At 33.9% G+C, this 27,913-nt stretch overlaps 1 protein-coding gene across 1 annotated transcript in view; it reads left to right on the forward strand.

The window, feature by feature from the left end:
• KCNT2 (potassium channel, sodium activated subfamily T, member 2) overlaps positions 1-27,913 on the forward strand; it is a 264,093-nt gene that overhangs the window by 216,086 nt on the left and 20,094 nt on the right. Inside the window, exons 19-23 of the mRNA XM_012726778.1 lie at positions 932-1,104; positions 8,684-8,755; positions 12,494-12,628; positions 21,082-21,193; positions 24,250-24,351. Of these exons, the coding sequence (XP_012582232.1) occupies positions 932-1,104; positions 8,684-8,755; positions 12,494-12,628; positions 21,082-21,193; positions 24,250-24,351 (594 nt within the window). The remainder of the gene's footprint in view (positions 1-931; positions 1,105-8,683; positions 8,756-12,493; positions 12,629-21,081; positions 21,194-24,249; positions 24,352-27,913) is intronic.

A 27,913-nucleotide genomic window follows, 5' to 3' on the forward strand; every position in this document is an offset into this window, starting at 1 on the left:
ACCAGTATTCTCTAACTTTTTATTAAAGAATAAAGGCAGAAAAAAAAGAATAAAGGCAGAAAAAAAAAAGAATAAAGGTAGAGAAATTCCAGTCGATAATGAATTACAGAGAACCAACTAATTTCAATCCAAATAAATAAAAAGAAACGCACATAGAGACATGTAAAGATGAAAAAAGCAGAACAATAAAGCAATTCTCCAAGCAGAAAAAATATAGTGTTAACAAATCTTGGTTTAACTAAACTAAATCCAAAAAATTCTAGACACCACCCTTAGCAAAATACCTTTAGAAGAGCAATGAGTTTTGCTAAAGTATTGTTATTTTGTTGTTGTTATCATCAGTATCTTACTTTTAAGTAACTCTATCATATTTTTCAGCTCAGATATGCCTTTAGACAATTGTGCTTTCTTCTTTTGTTTTTGCTTTTGTTTTTTAATGACAAGAAATTCCTTTAGATGTCTTATCTTTTCAAATGTTCCAAGGTTATTAAATTATGACTATATTTCTGAAAATGAAACTCAGAGGTAGATCCTTTTTTCTAGTTTTATTGATATATATTGAAAACATAGGTTATATAATGTGATTTCTGATATGTGTATGGTTTGGTGATAATCTATAAGTATAGTTACCCGGTTATTATCCAGCATTAAGTTTTAGTTTACAATAGAACACATGTACTCACACATTACTGACTTTTCTCCCTCTCACATCAAGCTACATGGGTGTAAATCATCTGTCTTGTCTATGTAAACTAATGTTTTCTAAAGTGGGCTAGAGAACTGGATGTAGGGAAATGTAACAAGTTTTAAATTTGTGGGAAATAAATGACTCACTAGCTTAGAATAATTTTCCATTTCCTATATCTTACGGTGTTCACCAAATTTTAGTGGATTATAAAAATGGCATTTTTGTATAATTTTTCTTCTCTAGAGTTGCCAGCATAACTACTATGAGGACGCAAAAGCCTATGGATTCAAAAATAAACTAATTATAGTTGCAGCTGAAACAGCTGGAAATGGATTGTATAATTTTATTGTTCCTCTCAGGGCATATTATAGACCAAAGAAAGAACTTAATCCTATAGTACTGCTATTGGATAACCCGTAAGTATATTTTAAAATACAGAAAAGAGACAGAGCTTTTTTACTATTATGTCAAAAATAACTTACTTTAATTTGCTTATTATACTTTAAATCAGTTACATTATGGCACATGATTCATCCGGCAATATATTCTATGGTATGGAACAAAACTATAATTGGATATGGTTATATTTCACAAGTACTACTTAAAGCATCACTGGCATTCTCTGAGCTTTTTATTTAAAACTATTTTGCAAATGGCCATCTACTGAATAATCAGTGAGAAACACGCCACTGAAGTAATTACAGTAATTTTCTTTAAATTAATCAACTGGCCTGGAAAATTCTTTGCCAAAACTGGACAATTTTGTTGTTTCTCTAAAGAACCATTAATTATCAGAGAAGTATGTTCATATTAATGATCCATTTTTACATGTTATATCATGATGTATTTTCATAATTTATGATGTTTATTCCTTTAAGACATACATTTTATAATGTGGTATGAGTAATTAATATTTTACCATGTTCATTTATTTTTAAAATGATACACTCTTCGTGAGATAAGACTAGTTAAGCATTTCCAAATCCTCATGCAAATACAAATATAAACCACTAAATGCTATGGTCAAATCAGTTGTATCCTAAAATTATGATATTCTTCTCCATGACTCAGAATTAGTAGCAGGTGGTTTTTAGATTAACACCATACTTTAGGATCTTCCAACAGTCCAATTTATTTTCAAAGTGAAACAAATTTTAGGGTAAACTACTTCAGGCAAAAATATATTGTGTTGTCTCTAGGCCTTTAAAATTTTCAAAAGAAAGTTCATAAATGTCAAGACACTCACTGATGTCTTAGCATCATTATCACAATTATAATCAATTCTAAAAATGAGAATACCTATAGAGGTTCCAGTTCAATAATAGCTCAATTACTTCTTTGATACCATGCTGGTATATAAGAAAAGGTAAAGACTTAGATCCACCAGAAACTTGGATTGAATGTCAAAGTAAAAGCACCATGACAAAAGTGGTATTGTGGTATGATCATGGAACAGAATGGCTGTAAATGCTAACAGTGCTGTACTTACTACCAAAACCTCCAGGGTCTCTGCCCATATCCTTAATACTAAAGCTCTTCTAGTAGGAACCTTTAAGGGACTGGTAGAGCTGGCATAAGAGAAATGCTCAGTTGATGTGAATTAAAATGTCTTTGTTCATTTTGCTTATGTTGTGTTCATTTCCCTAGAAATAAGTTTTTAGTTACGATCATTTACACATTGATTGCCTTAGAGCTTCCCATCTGCTATAACTTTGATCAAAGTGGATCAACTCAAATCCAGAACTTAAAAACAACAACAAAAAAAGACTTGGGGGAATAAAGTGAAACTATGCTTATAGTACCCCACTGGTAGAGTAAAAGTTAAAACTGTGCTTTCCCCTGTTTACATTATTTCAAGATAAAAATTTCTTGTGCTGATACGTAAACCTTCTAAAAGAATCGGTCTTTCCACAGTTGGGGGTGGAGTTTTCTGCACAGAACATAGATCTGCTCTTCTCTTTTTCTAGTTCCAATTTTACTAAGTAATCCTGACTCAGAATCATGAGTCCCCTTTACTTACCTCATTATCTCAGTGACCAGGGAGCAGGACCTAGAGAATCTTTGCATATGTATTTTATGCATATTTTGGAATAGCCTATAGCCATTCGCTTGCTATTTGGTTTTGAATAAAGAAGTTCCCAAAATGCCAGGTTACTGAATGATTGATTGATCTGTTTTATTAGAATTACAAATTCAAGCTGTTGTTTCTATTGTCTTAAATCCTGAATCTCATCTAGCACAGAAAAATCTGAACACTATTTCTCTTAATTACAGAAAAATTGCTCAGTGTTTGTTTATAAAGCAAGCTATAGCATTTATGAGACTTTTGTCAAGGAGGCCATAGAGATCATCTAATAAAATTAGCATTTATTATCTGCACTTTTGCTTTATATAATAACTGAAGCATTTACCAGTCAGACATCTAGACAATTTACCCTTATTTTACATTTTATTCCCATAATAAATAAAATCATTTATATAATGATTTATCTTCAGAGAGATGTTCCAAGCACCTTAGCATCTCAAAAGTTTCAAGTTACAGTGATAACACTTAAATAAAACAAAGATTATTACTTGGCGATATATTACTGCTTCTTACTTTACAGATAAGGTGAAACAGACCCTAAGAAATTAAATGCCTTTTTAAAGGTCAATTCTAGGATTAGAATATCCTATGCAACTCTTACTTTATTATTCTTTCAATCATAATCTTACTAATGTATGGGTTTTATATATGAAAAAAAATACTGTTAGACAATATTTTTAAAAACTGTATTTTATTTCTAGATCATTTTATATTAAAATATCTCTTTTCTAATGACTTCAGTTTTGGACTACAGATGACCCCTTGTATTATTTGGTAGATGATAGTTGTGGGGGTTAAGTTTACTTATTTTGTGGATAAGGGCAGAATGCTTATTGTAAAATATTTCGTGACCTGTGTTCTTCCCGAAAGTGGCATCTAGCATTTTTATTTGTTGTTCTTCATTACTTAGGTCAAAAATGAGGACATCAAAGTTAAACACTAATAAATAATACATGAAGTTTTGTGCAATCCTTTTTTTAAACAATGAGAGACCTGTTGCTCTCCTGTGTTCTGCTAATGTTTTGTGATCTATTCCACAAGTGTACAAAGAAATATTATACTTTCATTTTTGAAATATTTTCCTTTAAGAATTTGTAAATGAATGATTGTATGAACTAAATTATTAATTTATTGGAGTTTGACTGTTTTAAATTCACATGTGAATTGCTGAAAATTTTATTCAGTATATTGCTAAGAAGTTTGGCTGAAAGACAGTTAACAATATAACAAATAATAACAGAAGTCATAAGTATGGGATTTTAAAGTATAAGTAAAATTTGTTGTATCATGTACATTATATGTCAAAATAAGAGTTTCTAAAGACAATGCTTTCTTTTTTATTAAGGTTTATTTATTTATGCATACAAGAAATGGAGTATAGGCCAGAGGTATGGGGGAGGGAATAAGAGCATTCTCCCGAGACAGGGTGGGAAGCAGAACAGCAAGATCTGTTGAAATATACTGCTGAGGGGAGCAGCCAATGAGACAGGAGGGGTGCTACACCCTGTGAGTTAGCTCCTTGGCCCGGTATTGATTTTGTGCTGCAGTGGCTATGGATAGCTTCATAGTGCTGAGACTTAACCCCTTGCATCCCACCAGGGTGGCCTAAGAATGCCTTCTAGATATCATACTGAAATTAAGTAAAGCAAGTCACATTTAAAATATCCTACACTTAGTACTGGGTCATTCGAACTAGTCTTAATTCTGATTGTTTGGCAGGATGTTCTAAACCATCTATTTTTGTTTTTGTTTTGCCATACTGATTTTTAAAATTTGAATTCAACCTCAACCCTTAAAATTCCCATGGTCATCTGAGCATTCTATTGCATCTGGGAAATGAAAAAAGCAGTCTGAAATTGTAAACTCTACTGCCCCAAACTACATACAGTTAAGGCAGAAGATCCAGGCTTATATTCTTAATTTTCACATCTTGTCACACTATCCCTTTACTAAATCAATCTCCCTTTTGCACAGAGTGCCAAGTAAACTTCAGTTCAGCTTATTTCAGAAGTAATGATAGGCTGCTTGGTATATCAACGTGTTATTAAAGATACGCAAATTTTGGACTTCTGCAGACCTGAGGTTTAAGCTTACCCTTGTGATAGAACTGTTGTGTGTTAATTCCTACAAACCTCAATTTTCTCACTTAGAAAATGAGTAGAACACTTGTCTTAATGAAGTACTTTGAAACTATATTAATAGTTTTGCATGAAACACTAGTGCAATAGCTGAGTCGTAAAAAGATGTCAGAAAATGTCTGTTTCCCTTCTACCAATCAAGTTTTTGAGACTGTCACTGTCACTATTCCAGCTGGTGGGTATATTTGTGTAAAAACCTAATTAATCAAATATAAAATTTATTTCAAGTAGTTGAAATTAAACTACACATACATACATGTACATGTAAACGTGTGTATACATATATATGGAAAAAATATATATGGTTCCTTAAAAGTGGAACTATAAATGCTGACAAAATACTGCTCTCATAAAGATTTGCTGAATTTATTTACTGAATTTGAAATAAAGAAACTGTATGTTATAGTCATTTGTTAAATGACTATATTTAAAAATAATTTTATAAATTCATGAAATTCACAAACCTACTTTTTACTCTCTACCAAGTGCATGTTAATTAATACTTGTATATTATGGCAATTTTTATAGTGAAAGACTTTTATATTCATCCGTAGTAATCTTAATACTGTTAGGACTCTTAGGACATGCTTGCTTTTCTTTTTACTAATGTCAGTTTCTTGTTGGATTTGTTGGATTTTTTTCTTTCATTATTTGTTAACTGTAATTTGTTTTATCTGTGCATACTTATTTTGCCCTATGTTTATTTTATTTTCATATTTATTTTCTTTTTTGAAATACACATTCATATATTAAGCAAACTTGATTTATGAATTTTATGTAAGAAACAGATTTTTAACTGTTTCCTACATGTTAAATTTTTGATGAGTTTTATAGTTAACTCCATCAACCATTTTCACCACTTTTCCTTAATGTAATTTCAAAGATAGACCTTATCTAACAGATTTTAAAAGATGTGTACATTTTACTGTATTGTTTTAATGGCTTTAATCTCTTATGTTCCACTCTTCTTCTGTTTTGGGTTTGTAGAATTTAAAAAATGGAGCCTCTTCTACTTTTACAGTGCTTTATGTTTTCATGTAAATATTTTCAATATTGTTGCTTTCAATTTCAACATTATTCTCAGTTAACTATTTCTCAATAACTAAAAAGATTAGTCTGCTAAGAAGCTATGGTATTATCTATAGTGCTTTATATTATTAAGCAGTATAGTGCCATTAACACTATTACTATTGTCTTTAAATTGTATTACCTGTAGGTATACAGTTGATTCATTCTTTGTATTTCAGTTTACTTTTCAACCCCCTTTATCAAGAAAAGTAGTATAAACTTTTTCAAAAAATAAATTTTTCAAAGAGCATGGCATATTGGACAATCTACATTAGATATTTTTCAAAAGCATATATTTACCATGTTTCATTTACCTTATAATATAGCTGAAATGATGTAAGGATGAACCTTGCTACCAGGATGCAGATGCTAATGTAATTTCTAAGGATTTATAAGATTGCTGCACATTATAAATGCATTCATGGCCAGAATGCATTTGACAAAAATGAATGTGTTTCCCTAAGTAATTTTGAGTTTTTTTTAAGATTTATTTTATTCATTTAGAAGAAAGATACAGTCACAGGGGACAAATGATCAGAGAGTTTAAGATAAAGAAAATGAAATTATTTTAATTTAAATGAATGAGTCAGATTAAAAGGTAGGTTACCTCCACTAAGGTATGCATCTATAATTAGTAACAAATATTTATGGACCCAACTCTGCTACATTAGCACTTGACTACTTTTACTCATTCAAACTATATAAGAGTTAATACATAAATCAAAGTACACCCTACAAAAAAGAAGCATGCAAAATAATTTTCATACTACTACTGTTTTCATTACTGACCAATTTTGTAGCACATGCATCCCAAGGAGGGCTTCTATAATCAGACTTAGAAGAGATAGAGGATCCTCCCTGGTGGCCTAGGGATTCAGTCTCAACATTACCAGTGAAGGCCCTCTGCCGCTGCCTGAGTTTGATCCCCCAACCAGGGAGCTGACCCACATGGCACAGCAGACCTCTCCTGACCTGCCTGCTGCTCAGCAGTGTATTTCAGCAGATCCACTTTCTCTGCTCCCCATTCTGTCTCAGGTGAACCTCTCACCCACCCTTCACCTCTGGCCTACAACCCAGCTCTACACCCAGTTCTTCTATGCAAAAATAAATAAAGTATTTATTTATTTTTTTAAAGAAGAGACATGGAGTGTCTTGGATCAGCAGCTAGAATGGCCTTTCTCAGTTTAAGAAATAACTAAAGGCCTAGAAACAACAAACTAGAAGGTACAAAGGCTGCTATCTATTGCTATATTTGCTGATAACATATATCATGAGCTCTGGAATTTATAATCTGTGATTTCTTAATACCCTTCTATAATTTTTTCATTTGAATGATAAAAACCATTTTTAAAATTAGTCACCCAAACATGCTTCTATCAATATGACTTACAGTATCAACATACTGGAAATAACTTGTAATTTCAATAATTTAAAACATACATGAGAATAATTGAGGATTTTAAAAATGAACTGTGGTACATTTATAATATGTAACTATAGGGAACGATTTAAAATGCTACAAAGAAATCTAATGATGAAGGAATTTATAATGGTAAATTTAAGGAGATTTCTTTTTGTGATTTCCCTGTATTAAGCTTTTTTTTTTTTCTTTAGAGTATAAGGGGTAAGAGCATAAGCAACAGAAAGATAACTATTGAGGGAGGAGAAGACAGCACATAGTTAAGATAAATATGTGGGGTATTGTGGGTTGCCTAGAATCTCCCTCTCGTTCTCTAGTGCTGGGCAAATTCCAATTCATCCTTCAATATCAAGTAAAATATCACCTCTGTGAAATATTTCCCTTTACTGCCTCCTGAGGACAACCTCCTGCTAATTTTTCAGATTAAAACATACATTGTAATATATTGTTTTGGCCATACCCAAACTTCTGTGTTTCTTACAGTACAAGTTAATATGATAATCTGTGCAATATGATACTTACTGCATATGCTTAAGTATATTAAGACGTCTATTATTTAAAATATTCGGAAGACATATATGCTCAGTAAAAAAGATCACCAACTTTATAAAATGAATGCAGTGGATTAAGTGATTTCTGAGGAAGTTTACTGGTTTACAATTACTCCAGATATGCCTCTAAGTAAAGATTTCAGTTATAGTAAATATTTAGTCTATAGTATGTAGCGAGTAAATCAATAATCTAACAGCTGAGTGACTTTCATTTTAATTTTACATTTTATATTGTATGGGTATGAATATCAACATTTATTACTTGATATTTTGATATATTAAGGTGCATGTTGTCATTCTACATAGCCCTTAGAGAAAGTTGCCTTTAGTTGGAAGATGAATTGAGCTCCCTATACTTTGGGTCATATAATAGCCTTACTTTCTCATTGTGTAAGCCTTTATTTCCATAAATAACTTTTAAACTCATTAGTAAGATTTAGTGAGTCATAATTAAGAGTAGCGGCTTAGTACTTGTTGTAGAATTATGCCATAATGTTTCTGATTTACAGAGCAGAAATACAACTTGTTTTTTATAATCCTGAGTACATTGATTTATTCATAACAAGTACAAATATTTTCTAGTTAATATCAAAGAAAAAATTACTTCAAATGACTCTGATTGATAGTGTTTTATTTTGAAAATGCAAACTAAATCAACTTACTTCCTGTCCCTTAAAAGTGCTGCCAGTCTTGTGACATTGTGTTTCATTTTGTAACCCATCTGCTACTTAGGCCAGATATGCATTTTCTGGATGCAATCTGTTGGTTTCCAATGGTTTACTACATGGTGGGCTCTATTGACAAGTAGGTGACAAAATCTTTGCACACTAACTAGTGTGGTGTCCTGTGGTTTGTCATGTGCTGTGCCCTTGTTGCATGATGAGTGTAATTTACCATTTCAGTATTGCAAATATGAAAATAGTTTGCATGTAGAGCATATGTTCTTGTGTTATATATCTTATATTCAAAGTTCTAAGAAGTTATGTATTATTAAGTCAGTACCTATCTTGCTGCATGCCTATGTTTGTCAATTTTGTTAAGTTTCTAAAGCTATTTCAGCTTTGTGTTGTCTTCAGTAATAGCATTATTACTACCGACACAGTGGTAAAGGAAATCTAAAAGTTCAACATTGAAATTCATTGATAGCATTGTCATAACTTACAGAAATCTTCAAAATAATTTAGAAATGCTCATTGTAGTCAGATTTATGTATTAGAACACTTCCTTTATTTCCAGCAACATATTGGAGATTATGCTTTATAAAATATTAATTTCAGGTCTAAAGTGTGCAGTGCATTAGTTTTAAAATATAAATTATCTTAATGTGCACCAACATATTATTAAAAATTAGAAACTAAAAGATCATAAAACTGCCATGCTTTTTATGTACACATTTTGCATTTTAAAAAATGTCAGCCAGAGATTTCAAAATAAAATACTGAAGTATGTGAACATCATCCTGTTGATGTTGAAAATAACAGTTTTGTAACTTTGAACATATTTATTAAATATAGATTGGACACATTAAAGTTAAACAGACTAACATATTTAGCCTCTGCTCTATGCTAATATGATTCATGTTGTCATTTGTCAGAAATACTAACCAACTAACTAAATGTAATTAGATGAACTAAAGTTGTTTCTAAATCTATGAAAGTAAAATTAACCCATAGTTTAATCACTAGTAGTGCTACTTTGATCTATTCTATTAAAATTCATTAGAAAAACAGTATATTTAAAAGAAAGAAAATAAATATTCCTCCTGCATGTTCTGATATAAACTACAAAATGAATTCTTCCTCTGTAAAAGTATCTATTTGAGGAAAACAAGAGAGAGGATCAAATTCCTGGTATTAGAGATAATAATTAATGAAACTGGGTGTTAGTAAAACCTGTTCTGTTTTGCTTGTGTTCGAAATCGCCCTTAAAAGCAGTATAAAATAAAGCATCTGACTGAATTAAAACATACATAAAAACCATACCTTCACATCCTAGATGTCCTGGGGAAAGAAAATCCAAGTGTAAAAAGTGAGGTTTTGCTAATAAGATTGTCTGAAATTTTTTTAAATACTTATGATTTTTTTTCTTAGGCTACCATCTGGTGGCTAAACTGTATAAAACACCATTCTTTTTTTTTTTTTTGGAGGGTGGGGGGGAAGGCCTGGCTTTGGGTTTCTTGGTTTTTTAATTTGTTTTGTTTCCTCTCAAATGTTCTTAATTTTCCAATCAATTGATTGCATAGTATATAATTTTGGGTTTTTTTATAAAATAATTTATTTACTATATCCATCATTAGCTATATTGTTGGAAATAGAACTTCCCACTCCAGTATGTGCTTGTGCTCCACCAGGTGCTAGCCCAATAACCTGTCACTTTCCCTCCTGTCTCTTCTCCTCTCAGTCCTCATGGTAACCACTATAATTTTCAAATAACATAAGACCTGCAATCATAAAATGCATAAAAGACAGCAAGTACTATTCACCCAGACATCAACTGCCAAGTTGTATTTGGGGAATCAGTCCCAATGGCAAAGGTTTGTAGATAGGATCAGGGGAAGAAATTATGACAGACAATTATAAGAATAAATTAGTAATTAAATAAAAAAAGAACAATAATAAAATATAACATTAAATATAAAAAGAATAATTCAAATTTAAAATACATGTTTCACATTTTTCTACATGGTTTAGAAATGTCATTCCAATTTTGTTTTTTCTATCAATATATACTCATTTAATAATAATTTTAAAAATTATTTTTCAAGGTTATGTGTCAATTACAACAGCACATATTTAATATAGGATTAATTGATGCATATAGCTATAGGGAACTGTTAAGGTATTTAGCATAGGTAGCCTCAATAAAAATTTTGTCAGTTATTACCGTCAACTTCATTGGTTTATTGATGATGAAAAACTTACCTTTCCTATCATTTACTTCTGTATCTTTTTCCATAAAGCTTACCTTCTACCGCCTTATCTTTTCATTTTCCTGCATAGATAAGTGTAATATTTTTTAAATGGGGGAAAAAAAGATTGTAAGACTGAAAGATGAGACTGTTAAAATTATAATTAGGTGGGTTGAAGACATTTTTAAGGCTTAATTTTTATGGACCATATCACATTCGTTTTCTACCTACCTTATGCCTTTTTAGATGTATTTTAAGCAATGTAAGAACAATTATGATGGAATTTCCTAGATAAAAGGAACACTCAAGTATTTTAGGGATTTAAACTGGTCACCATATTGGTTAGATATTATGGTCCTGGCCCCTCTCACCATAGGAAATTTATTTGGAATAACATTCTGTTTCCACAGTTTTAGCCATAAAATCTCTGCCACAGAACATTGTTCCTGATTCAAGCGAAATATTTTTTCTGGACTACTCCTGGGGATCTTGGACTCAAAGCTTTGGTAATACTCTCTCGCCTTATAACAGAGTAAGAAATCCTGCCTCCTGCCTTCCCACAAAAGGAAAATAGATCCCCCTAACATGACCTGGCTAATTGAACCAGTCATACACTTGGAAAAGATCCTCAGGGAAATGGCGTCTTCAATTTAAGGATATAAAAGGAACAGCTGTTCTTTAGGTTTTACACTTCCAATTTTAAACCAGAAGATGTTGAGATCAAATAGCCCAAATCCTGTCTTCAGTCAGCTCTACCTAAAACATTCTTGTTCATATTTAGTGTCCCTTATCAAATTCAGCCCTATTTTTCTAGTTTAAATTTAGTAGAGACAGTGAGAATGTCTTCTCTGTTTCAGCTTTCACGAACATTTTCTTTTAGTCCAATGAGAGAATTTAATTTAATTCAATGAGAGGCAAAGTCTTTATCAGTGATAGGGGAGAAGTCTGACTAAATCACAACTTGTAGGCATTTGTATCCTCACTGATCAGTTAATTTATATAGCCAAAGAAATCAGGTTACCCAGTCACTTGCTCAAAAACTAAAGGCTGTCTAAATGAACAGTAGGCTTGAAAACAACTACTCTTCATTTTTTTGTAAATGCTTTTACCTGTGTAGAACTAATCTATACAAGTAGCTCTTATACCAAAAAATAATACACATTTAAAAATAAATATTTCGTAGTTTATATATTAGGCTTGCCTATCTAAATTACCACAATAATATTCATATATTCATTGCTACTCTTACCAAAAGCTCCATAGGGATAAAAAAAAAAGTGTCTTTGAAATAGTGTGTTAGTTGAAAAAAATGACAAAAGTCCAACATATTCTACTTGAATTTGATTTCACAATGGATGTGCTCCAATTGTTATATTATTCATAATTATTATTTAAAATTCTTAATGCATATCCTCTGTACAGTTGAGTTCTAATGAAACATGAAGATCCCCAAAACACATATTTCATATCAGTACAGAATACTGTATTGTGATTCCCATGAACATCTGCTGGTGCACACTGTGAGAGCCACCTGTAAGACAGCCGATACAGATGCAGGGGTTAAATGAGTTGGACACTGATCCTTACACAGATGTATTGAAATTCCATGTTTTCTCTGTTGATTTTTATCAAAGCCTAGATGATTTACTCAGGTGTGGCGTGACCTTCGCTGCCAACATGGTGGTTGTGGACAAAGAGAGCACCATGAGTGCAGAGGAAGACTACATGGCCGACGCCAAGACGATTGTGAACGTGCAGACGCTTTTCAGGTAAGTATCAGAATAGGCCAGTCTAGTAGTTTACGTAATGCCTAACATCTGTGGGATGTTTGAGTCTGACTGTGTGTGAGGGTCCTACAGTTTATGTTTGTTTATTTAATCCTGTGATCATTACTGAGTACCTAACATGTGACTTGCACTATAGGGAGTCAAATTGCTAATAATAGATCATATGCTCTGAAAAATTAATAGAATAAATATTTGCTTGTCTAATTTAACTATAGATTTGTTTTAAATCATGTACAGTAGCAGATGTGATTTGTTACAGACAAGGAGTTTCTAATTTTGATTGTTGTGCCTAATAGTGACCAAAGTTTTACTTTTATAAACTGGGTAACTAGGATATAGCAATTACAAGGCTGTAATTTACCCATGTTTGGAGCACATTGGAGCACATAACCTTAGCCTCGCTCACTCTTTTCTTAATTTTTGTTAATTAAATTCATCCAGATAGGAATTCTTTTTACGTTCTTCTTCAGGTAAGAGTAAGCAATCATGACCGGCACAAACTGCATGCTGTGAGCAAAGTCAAAGTTATCTATAAATCACATCCATGTAATTTGGAAAGATTACTCCTAAAATTATTGTAAAATTTAAATATCTAAAAGATTGTGTTTTTAGGTTTTTGGAGTTTTGTTTTTGCTTTAGTTTTGCTGATGCCTAAAACAGCTTGAAGGTTCTGAGCCTCAAAAAAAGGGAAGTAAATATAAGAATGGGTTCTGTTCTCATCTCCCCTCTATTTTCTTACCATCATTTTGTAGTAAGGTTTATATTGAAGGCTATTATCTACTTATAATTTGAGTTCAGAATTCAGAAGAGAGAGCTACATGAGTCCCACATAAGTTGACTATGATTAAGGCAAATTACTTTCCTTCTCTAAACATCAATGTCTTAATCATTTTGTTAACATACGACTGAGGGGCCCCCAGGAGCTCCAAAGAAAAAAGGTGGGTGCTGTAAAAGGGATTCTGCCATGCACAGTACAGAGACAAAGGAGGCAGACTTTTGGTCCAAAAGTTCTTTAGTAGATTTACTGTACATAGAAAGAGGAAGAAAACAAATTATATTCCTGGTAACAGTTTCCCAACAAAACCCTTAAAATTATCCATCCCCTCTTGGGCAAATACCCAGCCAGACATAATTGGGCCTAAATGGGGACTTAAAAGCATAAAACTTGCCACAAATCTGAGGTATCTTCTGGCAAGAAATCACAAAAAGGAGTTAAGGGGCTAGATAATTTTAGGACAGTGATACAAATTAGGATAATGTTCTCCATTGTCTCTGCCAAGGAGTCTCCCCATGTGTCTTGCAACCACTGGTCTCAAGTTATCCTACATGCCTCTCCCCCATTTGACTCTGAGAGTCCCTGGGTGCAAGTCACAAACAGGAAAGCAAGAACCTCCAGAGTTCAGCTGTCTCCTGTGTGATACAGCTTCACCTCCACCCCTATTTCCCAGTAACTACTCTGCTCAGGCAGTATGCTTAGGAAGTAAGTGGGGGAAGGCAATTGGCATCTCCCTTTTATAGAGGTGTGTCTGTGACATGTTCATGATTTTAAGATATATAATGGTAAGGAAAGCTACATTCCTGGTAGCTTGCACTAAATACATATGTGACATACCTTGAAACAATATGCTATAGCAACAAATTTCACGTAGCACAACCATCCCAGAGGTTCCAGCAGACACTAATTCTGTGATCTTAAGTGTGTTTCTTAGCCTCTTTGAAACCAGTTTCTCTCACCTATCAAATGCATGTGGAAAATAATTAAACTTTCTTGCAATATTCATGTAAAGACTGGAAATCAGAGGTATAAATAATCTGTCATAGCTTCTGGACAGCCTGCCCTGAACTTGCGTAAGAACCTCTTGTTCCATAAGGAGAAATATACCCTCTAAAATTAGTGGCAGTTCATTCGAATATAGCTAAGTAACAATCTATACTAAATAGTACTATTGATGCACAAAGGAAATCACCTGTTACCTAGCTGGTAATGAAACAAGCATGATACATGTGCACATGTAAGATGACATAACTAAAAATACCGATCCTGCATATGTTTAAGTATGAGAACAGCTCCTCTTATATAATACAAAAATATTTAACATTTTCTTATTTTACATTATACATTATTTTTAGTTTTACATTATAAAAATGTCAAAATAATTTTCCACCTACCCTTTGAGTTTCTTGACAGACACCTTTGTAATTTAAAAAAAAAAAAACAAGAACAAAAAACATGGACCTCCCTGATGGGGGTTAAGTCTCAGGGCTATATACCCCAAAGGCCCACCAGGATCCAGTATAACTGGTCTGAACAGCTGGCCTGAGCTCCATCCCCCACCCAGGAGCTAACCCTAGTGGTGCAGCAGACCTCTCCTGTTTTGCCCAATGCTCCCCTACATAAAAATAAATAAAATCTTATAAAAAGAAATTACAGGAGAAAATAGAAATTTAATAACATGTTCCTCCTATATTTAGGTGGGAAATACCCAGGAAAACTGAGCAACTCCACAAAATGGCCCAAGTCATGACTTGAAGTGGCATCTCCAGTGAAAGACAAAAGCAATTGTTAGGGGCTGGGGTAGCAGTTATGGAGGGCTATAAGGAAAAGCACATAAATAAGGGTAAGATTGTTAAACAGATTTTATTCCTTGCCATTTCCATCGATGAGTTTCTAGAAATTGGTCAGTCTGTATGTCCTGATAGAGAGAGGGAGATACAAGTGGAGATTTTCTGGTAAATAGGAATGTCTCTTGCAAAAGGGTGAGTTCTCAGTGTTCAGATTTTTTTTCTACATTTAATGTTTCTTAAAAAATGACTAGTTCTACCAGAAAAAAAAAATGACTAGTTCAAAAGAATCCCATGTTCACAAGGCATATTCTAGAGCAGTATATTCTGTTTCTTTTCAATAGAGATGAAGTTTTAAATGTAAGGGATATCTGATATGTATCACACATTGGGGCCTAGTGGTGCTGAGTGATCCTAATACAAACTGACTTCTACACAGGGAAGAAATCATGGGGAAGTCAGTAAGGGAGTTAGAAATGAAGCTTTATTGTGAGAAGGCTCACTGGAGAGTGAGTGGGCAGATGGAGAGGAGTCACACCTTGGGCCCTAATGCTGCTGATAAAAACACTTGCTTAGTTTGAGGGGCAGGAGCTCATAGATGAGATACTGAATGGGTTTTGACAACTTTTGCTTAACAAAGGGGCAGGAATTTACAGATGAGAGAATGGGTTTGGGCCAATTGTGTTTATCAAAAGCATATGACCCCTGGGCCCTCCCCTGTGCAGCTCTGAAGCCAGTGAAGCACCAATTCCATCCCTGGCTAGGGAGCTGACCCACATGGCTCAGGAGAACTTTCCTGTCCCTCCTGCTGCTCCCCTTAGCAGTATATTTCAGTCTGCCTGTTCTGTTCCCCACTCTGTCTCTGGTGAATCCGTTCACCCCCCATCCCATCTCTGGCCTACACTCCAGTGTGCATAAGTAAATAAATGTTAAAAAAAAAAAATACATGAGTCCTAACCTGTTAGATAAGATAGCAGAAATTTTACAGCTTGTGGTAAAACAGCATTGACTTTTAATGTGTGAAACTCCAACATGTTGCTAGGTAATCTTAATAATTTATTATTTTTTTTATTTAGATCATTTGGGTTCCCTTTCCAGTGATTACCTACCTACTTACTCAAGTGGTAGGGGGGAACATGTGGTCCTCTAGCCTGATTACATATGTGGCCCAGACTCTAGTACATACTAGAATATTACCTTAAGTTAGTCAAATGTTATTCAGTTGTTCTGTGTTTGGGTTTTCTCGTCTGTAAACTCATAATTGGAGGAAAATCATAGAATAGTTTTCTTGAATTTGAAGCGATAACAAGTAACTCTTTTAACTTCTTGTACAAGATGGAAACTACTGAGATTGAAAGAGGATGGCAGATAGAGATCCAGTGTCATGCAGTACCACAAGACTCTGGTGTCTGTCAGCTGTGGGTGTCTTAAACTTATTCCATGTTGAGTGTCATGCTTGACAAACACAGACTTTCCCTATATACCTGAACTTACCTCACAGCGTGGTACAATGCAACAGAAGGCCTGAAATAAAGAAAAAAAATAGAATCAAGTTTGAAGCATATTCCCCCAACTCCCCTAAGGGGAAGAGAGAATGGAGATAAGAATCTAAGATGAGAAGGCCCCTACCTCATGCTGTGAAGATTTGAGTTAATGCATGGAGAATTCCTAACTCTTTATGTTTTAGATACTCTTTTTGGATGTTTTTTAACCCTTCTAAAAGTGAAGAAAGAAAAAAGACAAATATGAAACTCCAAGTCTATTAATTTTTCTTTTTAGATGCTCAGAGTATGAATATAGGCTACATTGTCTAAATATTTCTTTAGAGTCTTATGTTCATTGACCCATCTTGGTACCATTAAAGCTCTCATCTCACTTATCACATCTTATAAAATAATATCTCTGTCATCACAGCTTATAAAATAATATCTGTAGCAGTACTCATATGAAGGTAAATATATCTAGTGACATGTTATTTAGAAATACTTATTTAAAAAAATATTCTCAAATTAACAGATGATGTGAAATTTGGCAGTAGGTGGCATTTCCTGCACTTGGCGCTTTGGTGCCAGCTGCAAAATCAATTGATACTTTTCTATCAGACCATTCTAATTTTTCAAAAGTTCTGAAATAATGAACTTTAATTTATAAAAAATGCTCTCCTTAGTGACTTTTGAGCAAAAAAAATAGAACATCTAAAAGAAGGTGACAGCAAGGGACCTTGATTGATGGTGGGAATTTCATGGAGCCTACACCTGAGAGGCAGAAGCATACATTGTACAAAAATGATGAAATATATATATATATACACATATACATATATATAATTTTAAAAGTTTCCTAGGAAATTATAACAGGGAAAAAAGTTAAAAGAAGGTGATAGGTACAAATTAAGTAGTGTTATTTCTATAAAATAATCTTGTTAACTTGCCATTCCTTCATTGAGATCTGTCTCCTAAGTAAAAACACAAACAATTGAGACGTTATTACAGAGTTATTAATTCTGTAATACAGAATTATTAATTAAAGGAATATGAGGAGCACTGAGCCTTTAAAGGGCAACTGATTTTCTAGCTGTAATGATGTATTAATGGAATAGAGTCAAGGATAAAACTAAGCAGCGTCTTGGTTCATCCCTTGGTGTAATAAATGGTTCAAGTCCCATGCTGGGGAGCCAGTGTGGCAAGAATGATTCCAACTTGAGCAATTTTAAAACTTCATCTCAATTCAATTTGAGAGAAACTTTAAATAATGGCTGGCCTTTCAAATTAAAGGAGAAAAGTAGTAGAGATATAAGAACTCAATTCAAGTACAAGTAAGAAGATGGGAAAAGAGAAAAAAGCTAAAGAAATAATAAACCACGATTAAGAAACAGTGACTTCTGTATGTCATTGTGGTGTTTCACAAAGCATTTCCACATAATTCACAACGCCACTCCTTTACGGAATCTGAGCTGTAGCGTGTCTTTAATCAACCTATTGAGGCACAAAAGAAATATCCCTGAATCCTTTGGTGCTCTTCTTAGGCTATAAAAGTAATCAAAATAGCATCTTTTGGGTAGCAAAGGGAAAAATTTTTTTACATGTTTATGCATTTTTTTTAAGATGTATTTATTTGTTCGTACAGAACTGGGGTACAGGCCAGAGGCTCAGGGGCGGTAAGAGGCTTCACCAGAGACAGAGTGGGAAGCAGAACAGGCAGATTGACGAAGTACACTGCTGAGGGGAGCAGCGGGCAGGTCAGGAGAGGTCTGCCACGCCATGTGGTCACCTCCGGGGCAGGGGGGAATCAAACTCATGTGGAAGTGGCTTTAGCTTCTCAGTGCTGTGCTTTAACCCATTGCGCCACCAGGGAGGGCCTGTTTGTGCATTTTTAAGGATAGTAAAGCCAGCCAGAAATATTTATACTCGTTTGTAGGCCATCAGAGACAGAGATGGGGAGACATGACAAGACAGGCAGAAAGGGGTAAGAGTGGAATTTACAAAAACATGATATGATTTTCAAAGCTTTGATCAAATAAAAGTGTAGTATTAGTCAATTAAGAAAATTAAGAGTACATACAATTTTCATAGATAATTGAATTATAGGCTGAAAAATTACTTTAAAGAATTTTTAGTCTTAACTGCGATGGTAGCCAAAACCCAGTGAAGATAGACCTGAGAGGTCCGGAAAGACCTGGCCACAGACTGGGGCGCTACTAAGTAAACATCTTTAGGCTCCTGCCTCCTAAGCAGGGATCTTTTCCCTAAGAGAAGGGAGCAGTTCTGGCAAAGGCCCACTCATCTAGAGTGCTAAAGTTCAGATTAGGGCACTTTAAAGGAGGTGTGTTCTTCTAGAAAGAACCAAAATGGCACTAGAGTATGTAGAAGACCAGTGCCCTAACTACTAATACTCATAAAAAGAATAGATCGCTTAGTGAAATAGATCAGAAAGAAAATGAAAAATACTGGATGGCTTCACTCATAGCAGGAGTATAACAGACCAGGCAAGAAAATAATAATAATTATGAACAGCTATATACCAGAGACATTTTATGGGAGTGGAGTGGGGAAAGGGATCAAAAACAGTGGGGGGAGGGAAATGCACTGGACTATGGTGATGGCACATGGGTGATTTGGTGATGGGAAGCCCATGGGGATTACAACTGAGATGAAAAAGTACATAAAATGATGTAAAAATAAACTATTATATTATTTTTTAAAAACTGACCATGGTTATAGTTTCTTAAATGGGTTGTCAGCTCATCATAAATAGAAGCATAAGAAGTAATAAATGCAGTCAATAATGAAGCTTGAAATATGAAGTATAGAATCAGCAGATCCCTCATGTATAAAGTCTATCTTTAAAAATAAATATATTTGTATACAATAAAAAAAGAATATGATCAGCTAGACATGCTGTGTTATGGTTACTAACTGGCAGTTTACACGTGTGATATCTATAGAAAGGGCAGATTACAGGTTCCCTGCCCCACCCAAGAAGGGGTGGAGCTGAGGACTGAGGAGAAACTAGAAAAAACTGGGAAAAGAAGAGAACCTGGAGGAGGCTGCTGGAGTAAAAGGACATGTGAAGAGGCCATGTTTTGCTTCTTAGCCTTGACCTTTTACCGGGGACATAGGTGGACATGCAAGGAGACACTTGAAACATACATGGATGGGAGACCTGACAATGGCAGCCCTCATCTATCTCTACTTGCATTTTGATATGGCTCTTTTCCTTCCAGATTTTCCTATAGTGGCCCTTTCCCAGAGGGTGGCCTAGACTTCTGGTAAGCTGAGCCTCAGTGGCTTCACTTCAGGCCAACCCTGTTTGTCAGGGTTACCCATGAGGGGATGGGGAACTTTGGGTGTTTTATGGGGAAACACTTTTAACTATATTCTTTCTTTTTCTCTCTGTTGTACACTAATTGTATTGAAGTTCTTTTCTACTGAAGGTCTTATACACTAAGAATATGTTTTGTCTTGATGTGGTAAATGACAGAACCCATTCAGAGCAGGCAGTTTTGGGGATCCTGGGGTGCCCCTCATTCTTCACTAACAAACTTTTATCCTGTATATTTTCAATTAGTTCTAGTCTTGAGTTCAACATGGTGGTAGGAAAGTTTTGTAGCCGGGGCTGAGTTAAAACAGTTATTGTCGGGGGAACAAAGCTGATTATCACATGAAGTGGTTACCATGGGAAATCTTAAAATATTCTAACCCAAAGCTACCCAGAATACATAGATGTCAGGCATTAGAAAAAAAATCATGTACACATCTGCTTTTTTTTTTTTTTTTGGCATATGGGGTGAATAGGAAAATCTAATGCAATGTTTCAATATGTAGAAATTCTCAGTATCCTTTTAGAACATTATTGATTGAACCTTGGTCTGAATTCATTACAATGAAATGCTATTTCAATTAAAATATTGCCACCTCGGAGAAATTCATTATGGCAAAATTTGACATTTAAACTCCACACTATGAAAATAGGGAGCCATAGATATCAAAGAGCTTCTATTATGGACAATAAGCTCATCATGCAAAATTTTTGCCAATCAGCTTGTTATTCATAGGAATTTTCATTTCAATATCTTCTATAAAGCAGTATTCTAAATTCTTAAATCAGCTTTATGAGTTTCTCTTCTATGCAGGAAGAAAGTATCTAATAGAAGCCAAATATTTTTGTCTATTTTTCTTATTGTGCTAAAATGTTGGTTAATTTTTTTAACTGTGTAATTTTTCTAACATTATAGAACATTTTATGTGATACTTCCTGCTTTTGCAATTGCATGTCGATTCATGCCTAAAAATAAGGAATCATTCATTCATAAATATGTTGCTATAAAGAATACATATTGGGTTGTTAATGTAATGTAAATATTTTAAATGTAGGTTATTTTCCAGTCTCAGTATTATCACTGAGCTTACACACCCAGCCAACATGAGGTTCATGCAATTCAGAGCCAAAGACTGTTACTCTCTTGCCCTATCAAAACTGGAAAAGGTAAGAATCCACATTATTAAATAAGTTGGATTTTATTGTGTTGGTAAAAAAGAATAACTAGAAAATTTCTCTTTATAGAATAGAAGAAAAAGCCATAAGATATTTAACATAAAATGCTTTTTGAGCTATTTTTGTGCCAAAATTTTATTTTATCATTTCAAAAATGTGAAGTAGTATGTTTGAACTATTTATATTCATGATGGATATTAATGATGCCATCATTAATTGATGGCATGTTTTATGACAGTTAAATACAGTGGGAATGTGTCATTGCTTATAATATCAGTTATATCCATAATACAACAAATGATTTCCTATGTCAAGAAATTTATATTTACACAGGGCTTTGCAGTTGTACATTTTGTTGAAAGTGAGTTTCCCAGATGTCACCAACACAAATGTGTTCTGTTGGCATAGGGAAACAGATTCTTTGTAAATCTGAAGACTTCTAATCTTTGAGCTTTCTACTTCCTGCAAAACTATTGAAACTAGTTCTTACCTGAGTAGCTATCTTGTAATGTCTAACAAAACACAGCAGATGACAGTATACCCAGCCATATTAAACATGGAAGATTTTATGGAACACGTCTGGCAGTTGTACATGACAGTAATTCTTTAGCCTTGGCTGAACTCAATCATATGGCCACACCTAACTTCTGGGAGACTGGGAAGTGGTGTTCAGTCATGTGCCTAAAAGGAACTGGCTTATATGGACAGTCAAGGTTCCCTCTCACGTGTGATAAGTGGCATTTACATCCTTCCAATTTGGAAGTCTGTCAGTATATTTCCTGAGCATCATAACTGTCATTTTCTCTGGCCTTTTCCTTTGTGTTGTCCACTTTTGTTGCTTTTTTATATATTGCTTCTTGAATATTCCCATCACTCTTTCCTTTAATATACTTTATGTGCAGTCATTAGTCCTATTGGCCATTGACACTTCTAATGAAAAACATAGCAGGCAATAGAAACGCAGCAGAAAAACTAAGCAGAAATGAAGAGTAGATGAGAGGTAACAATGAAAGGGAACAAAGAACAATGAAAGGGAACAGCAAAACAATAAAAAAAGTGAAATTCTCATTTCAGCTCTCTCTAATGACTTACATCGTTTCTCCCGTTTTGATGCATGTCATTAAAAAAATCTTATTCATGCTTATGGCATAGTTTTCTTCGAGAATATCAAGAATATACCCCTTAAATTTCCTTTGAACTATCACCACTCTCCAGTGATGATCATAATTAGACTTTAGCAATCATATGGTAATTATACACTGATGTGAGAAGCAAAGTAATGAAAATGTGAGATGAATAGTGTGGTATAATATTTCCCTAGTCTTTGTCCTGCCACAGAGCTTCAAAAACCTTTAGAATTTCCTGAATTACAGGAGTATCTAGTCTTTCTCATACTTTTCAACCAAGCCTGATTTTATACTAGCAAGCAACTCATGGAGGAGACTGACCTTAACAGCTTCAGGATGAAGCTGCTCTTGTCACCAGAGAAAGTGTTTACATGATTTAAGGAGTAGAGAGGACTGGATATTGAATTTAATCTTGTACTTAGTGATTTATTTGATCATATCTATCTACATATCTACCCAACAAGGTTTTGAGAGCTTCCTTGTTGGCAGAAATACTGAAGGACCAGTAATGCTGCACATCCTGATCCCTGAGGGCAGGGCCCATACTCAGAAGCCTCCAGACTTGCCAGGTGCTAATCATTTGTATCCTGAAAACTAAATGACAATTATTGAGGAGTATAATATTTTAGTGAGTTCTGTGATAATTCTAGCAAATTACCAGACCTGAAGGGGTTTCTGGGAAGCCCCAGATTTGTAACTAGATGGACAGAAGTACTGTTGGCCTAGGGACATGGGGGACTTTCACCTGGTGTCTGCAATAGGAACAGTTTGATGGAACTGAATTTGTTATGCCAGGGAAATGAACACCTATTTGTGACTTAATCTTAAATAATTTCCCCTATGATAGATATTATAGAAGAGTTCCTTGAAGGTGTCTATCCTTAATGCTATCATTATATATAACTTAAACCAACTAGGCATACAAACCACCCAGACAAAACAATCATCCCCAAACCACCCAGACAAAACAATTAAGGAATATGTTAGAGGACTTACAGACTTGCTACCTAAGCAAGTAAATTACAAAATGTATTATGATATAATGTTCATAGACCAAAACTGGGGTAAGTAACACTTACCTGCCTTTTCTTTACTTTCTCACTAGATCTCAAGTGAGGCTATTTGTTAGTCTGGAAAGCCTTTTCAGCCTGATAGATATGGCGAGGACGGTGGAGTCACTTTTCTTGTTTCTTGTTTGCTGAGCCCTAGTCTCATCTGTTTCTCATACCATCCTGTCAGCCAGCAATACAGTCATTCCTCGTCCCTCATTCATCAAGCCTCATTCTTCATTGAGCCTCACCCCTTGAATAATCCTACCCATTCTTAAAATAGGGCAATGGAATGCTTTGCTTCCCTTGAGAAACCCCAAAATTACTGCTTTTATAATAGTTTACTCTCATTGCCTGGAAGAGTGAGAGCAGATCATTTTTCAGTTTGCTGGATCTTTCTCCTATTGGCAACAAAAGAAATCAGCATTTTTGAGGTTTTCATTTAAGTATAAGGTTAACTTTATGATAAGAAATTCCTTTTAAGTTTGGAAAAGGGATGGTAAATAGAGTAAAAAGGCAACTGCATAGTGAAGAATGGAACTGTACTTTAGTGGGGAAGATAATGCATTATGTACAAAAGTGGACTTATAATGCACACCTGAAATCTACAAAGTTATAATGCTATATAATTTCAAAAAAAATGAAAAAGAATTTCATCTAAGCTTAAACAAGCATTTCTTTTTCATCCTTTCATTTATGAAAGGGAGATAGTGGCAACAGAACTTTTAAATTTAATGGTAAATAATGACACATACTTATAAATTAAAAAGCAGAATGAAAATATCACATACATCAGGAAAAATATGTTTAAATAGATAATTTCAAAATATAGAATGCTCATCAAATGTTTCCCTCTCAAATTTCTGAACAGAAAGAACGAGAGAGAGGTTCCAATTTGGCCTTCATGTTTCGACTGCCTTTTGCTGCTGGGCGGGTGTTTAGCATCAGCATGTTGGACACGCTTCTGTATCAGGTATGCCGTGCTTCTTGTTTTTGTAAGCTGTTTATATTGCATTTGGATGTTATTAAATTAATGTCTTACTTAGTGTTTTTCATGGACTTGTTAAAGTGCCTTTAAAGGTAATTAAGTATTTTAATTCATACATTTAATGACCTAAATGTGCCTACAAAATGTTTTGTAAGGAAAACATTTTTCAGAATAATCTGTGAGCTAGATTTTAAACATTCAGTTTCTTCCTATGTTAACTATGACATTTAATTACCTTTTTCAGATATTACTAGACTTAATACAAGCTAAAAAAAACAGCATATCAAAATAATTATGAATTTTTTCCAGGTTTGAAAGAAGATACGCAGTTGATGATAGTAAACTGATAAACCAGTGATGTCTTAAGACTCCGCTAATTATAGCATACTGTAAAATATATATATATTACATATTTGCAACAAAAATTTGTGCCAAATAATGTGTGTAAGTTAACATTGTTAGCTGAGAATTCTTGGAGTTATTTCACACAAATGTATTTCAATCTTCAAACAGTTTAAAGCCAAAACCTCTGGGAGTGACAGTGAAAGAAATAAACTGCAAAAACTGAATGACCATAATATTTCATATCACCGGTTAAAGTAATCACATCATTTCTAAAGATTACCACCAAAGCCAAAAATGATATCTGCAGAACTTTCATTTGATGATTTTAAAGCATTTTGTGTACCTTTTCCCTTTCAGATTCCATATTTTATGTTCCCTCTTCTACCATGCTTGACTGAATAAACTAATCCAAAAAGTGTTTAAGCTTTTCTACTGGCCTTTGGGCTAATTAAGCCCACGAGTATGCCTCCAGCAATGTCAGAAACATCTGCGTTTGCCAGATGAGCAGGAACAAACACAGTGAAGAATAAACATGCAGCTCCCACTGAAGTTACCAGAAACATTCTCTGGTCACAAAGTCCATTCCTGATGGAGGAAGGACACACCTCACCCCCACACACGTGTACTTCCAGTCTCTTAATGGAAAATGGAGCAGAAGTCCTGTTTGAAGAACAGTCTTGAAACTGATCAAGGTCCATCACTAGTGTCAAATACTTGGTGTCATTATTGCACCAGTATATTTCAGGTTTTTATCCTGAACAGTATACTATACTATACTTTATACTACTCTATTTTTATACTATAGCCATAGTTCTTTATGATTAAGTATGCTCATGAGGAAGATTAATATATAAGTAAAAGGAAAAGCATTTGTAGAAATAGAAAATTTCTCTTTTTTCCTTTTTCCATTTCATTTTTTTTTTTTTAGCAATACTTATTTCTTCCTCTTCATTTTTGCCAATGGTTTTGTTATAAACAAAGATGCAGAGAATAATGTTTTCTGGAGTGACTGCAGCAACATTAGTTTCCAAAGTAGCCATCAGTTTAGATACCTTACCCGGTCATCAACTGAGATACTTTCAAGTACATTTTTCAGATAGGTGAAGACTGCTCATTTATGGGTAAGAAAATATTAGAAATGTAAAACATTACATATGTGTGTATATATGTATCTTGAAATTATATAATAAGCATTCTTTTATTCTTAAATATACTAAATAATAACTAATGTGATTGGTGTTTTAGCCCTTCCTCTTATGTATTTAAGAACGATTATTAAACTAGAGTTGCATAGAGACTGACTGTTAATATAACTCTATCACTAGATATAATTTGACTTGCCTCCCCAAAGAAAACTGTGAGACAGTCAATATTATCAACCACTGACTACAGATGAGGTCACTAGTTCCCCACAAGACAAATCACCCAGTGAGAATACACAGGCTACAGCACCCATCAGATGCAACCACCCCTATCTCTGTGGTATTAAACTATTTACATAATAGTTTAATTTCTTATGGTACCTTTTGTTTAATTTACTACAAGATTCTTTCAGTTACATCTTCTCCATAGTCACTTTTTGCTTCCCACTGGAAACACAGCTTACTCGTATTTTGACTTATTTCTATTCTCATCTTTGTAGAATTTGAAAACAAGTTATTAAACAAACAGGAATCCTCTAAAACAAAATTAAAAAGCTACTATATGAAACTGAAAATGAGTCTTCTATGATTAAATTGTCTGAGATTTGATGTGTGGATTATGTGGTACCAGGTGGGGTTGCCCACATCTTTTTTTGGCGCACCGTTACAAAAAGACTTACAAAGGAGTTACAAAGATGGTGAAGTTACAAGACAAATGTTTTCAGGACAAGAAATTTATTAGTGACAACACTAAATGAGTTGTGTTACCACATCTGGCTCCAAAGTAATTTAAAATAGTTCTCTGGCAAATCTTCGGTTTTTCCTTTCCATGAGTACTTTCCACTATACATTATGAAAAATAGTATTTTTTAGTGTCTGAAATCTTTTGTAAAATTCTTCTTTAGCACACACTGAGCTACGAATGAAGTCTATAATTTCTAAACTCTAGAAACATGTCACAACTCAGTTTGGGGCCCCCCGAATAATCCCATGTTAACTTCTACTTCAAATACCTTGAAATTTAAAATGACATTTCTTTGGCTTGAAAAATGAGGACTGGTGTGTTTGCTTATGTTCTTCTTTAGATAGCAGGGTTTTGTTTTCTGACCCTAGTGGTAAGCTCAAGGAGCAACTAACAAATACAGTGGATTTATATGAAAGATACTGTAAAAGTCTTTGCAATGCAAAACAATTAATTTTAAACTTTTTAACACTTGAAGATCAAATTCAAGCAGTCATTTCATAAAATTTATCAAGTAATTATTACTTGTCATGGTGAAATTTGCTTGTATCAAGTGAAATTTTTTCACTCAGAATTAAAAATAAGCAGAAAAAATTGGAAATATTGTTAACTATTGAGTCACATGGTTTAGTACATAACAAAATATATCTGATTTATTAGCATGCTAATATCTGATAAAATTTAAAAATAAACTATTACTTTATCCACATTTTTATTTACTTCAAATATTAGAAATTTTACATTGCAAACTTTAGTTCATTCAAGGGTTTTTGATATTCTCTATTTTATTTCAACTCAGCTTTTATCACATCTAGTAGTATGCATGTGTTAAAAGCATATAAATGGAGGCTGAGTCTCAGAACTATTACCTGCTACCACCTAAGTGACATCCAGCCAGGAAGTTAACCCCCATATGGCCAACAGACCTCTCCTCTCACCTGCTTCCCCCCTCAGCAGTGTATTTCAGTGAAGCCACCTGTTCTGCTCCCCACTCTGTTTCTGGTGAATCCACTCACGCTCCTGACCAGTGTTCTTTTACTCATAAATAAATAAGTAAATCTTTAAAATAACCGTATTGATATTCTAGAGAGTAATTATTTTCCATATGTCATAAGTTAAATACAACAAATCTTATATTTTAATAATAGTAGAAGGTTCTTTTATTATTTTTCTTTTTAAAAAACTGATTTCCTTTTTCATAAAGTTAATGATGTATGTGTTAGAAGTATCCTATGGATATCACTACCATTTGAAAGTGCCAAATTGTTTACTCCTGGCTATTGTACACATAATAAATACATATTTTGTTTATATTGCA

Source organism: Condylura cristata, unplaced genomic scaffold (assembly GCF_000260355.1).
Source record: "Condylura cristata isolate star-nosed mole 26May11 unplaced genomic scaffold, ConCri1.0 scaffold00018, whole genome shotgun sequence".
NCBI lineage: Eukaryota > Metazoa > Chordata > Mammalia > Eulipotyphla > Talpidae > Condylura > Condylura cristata.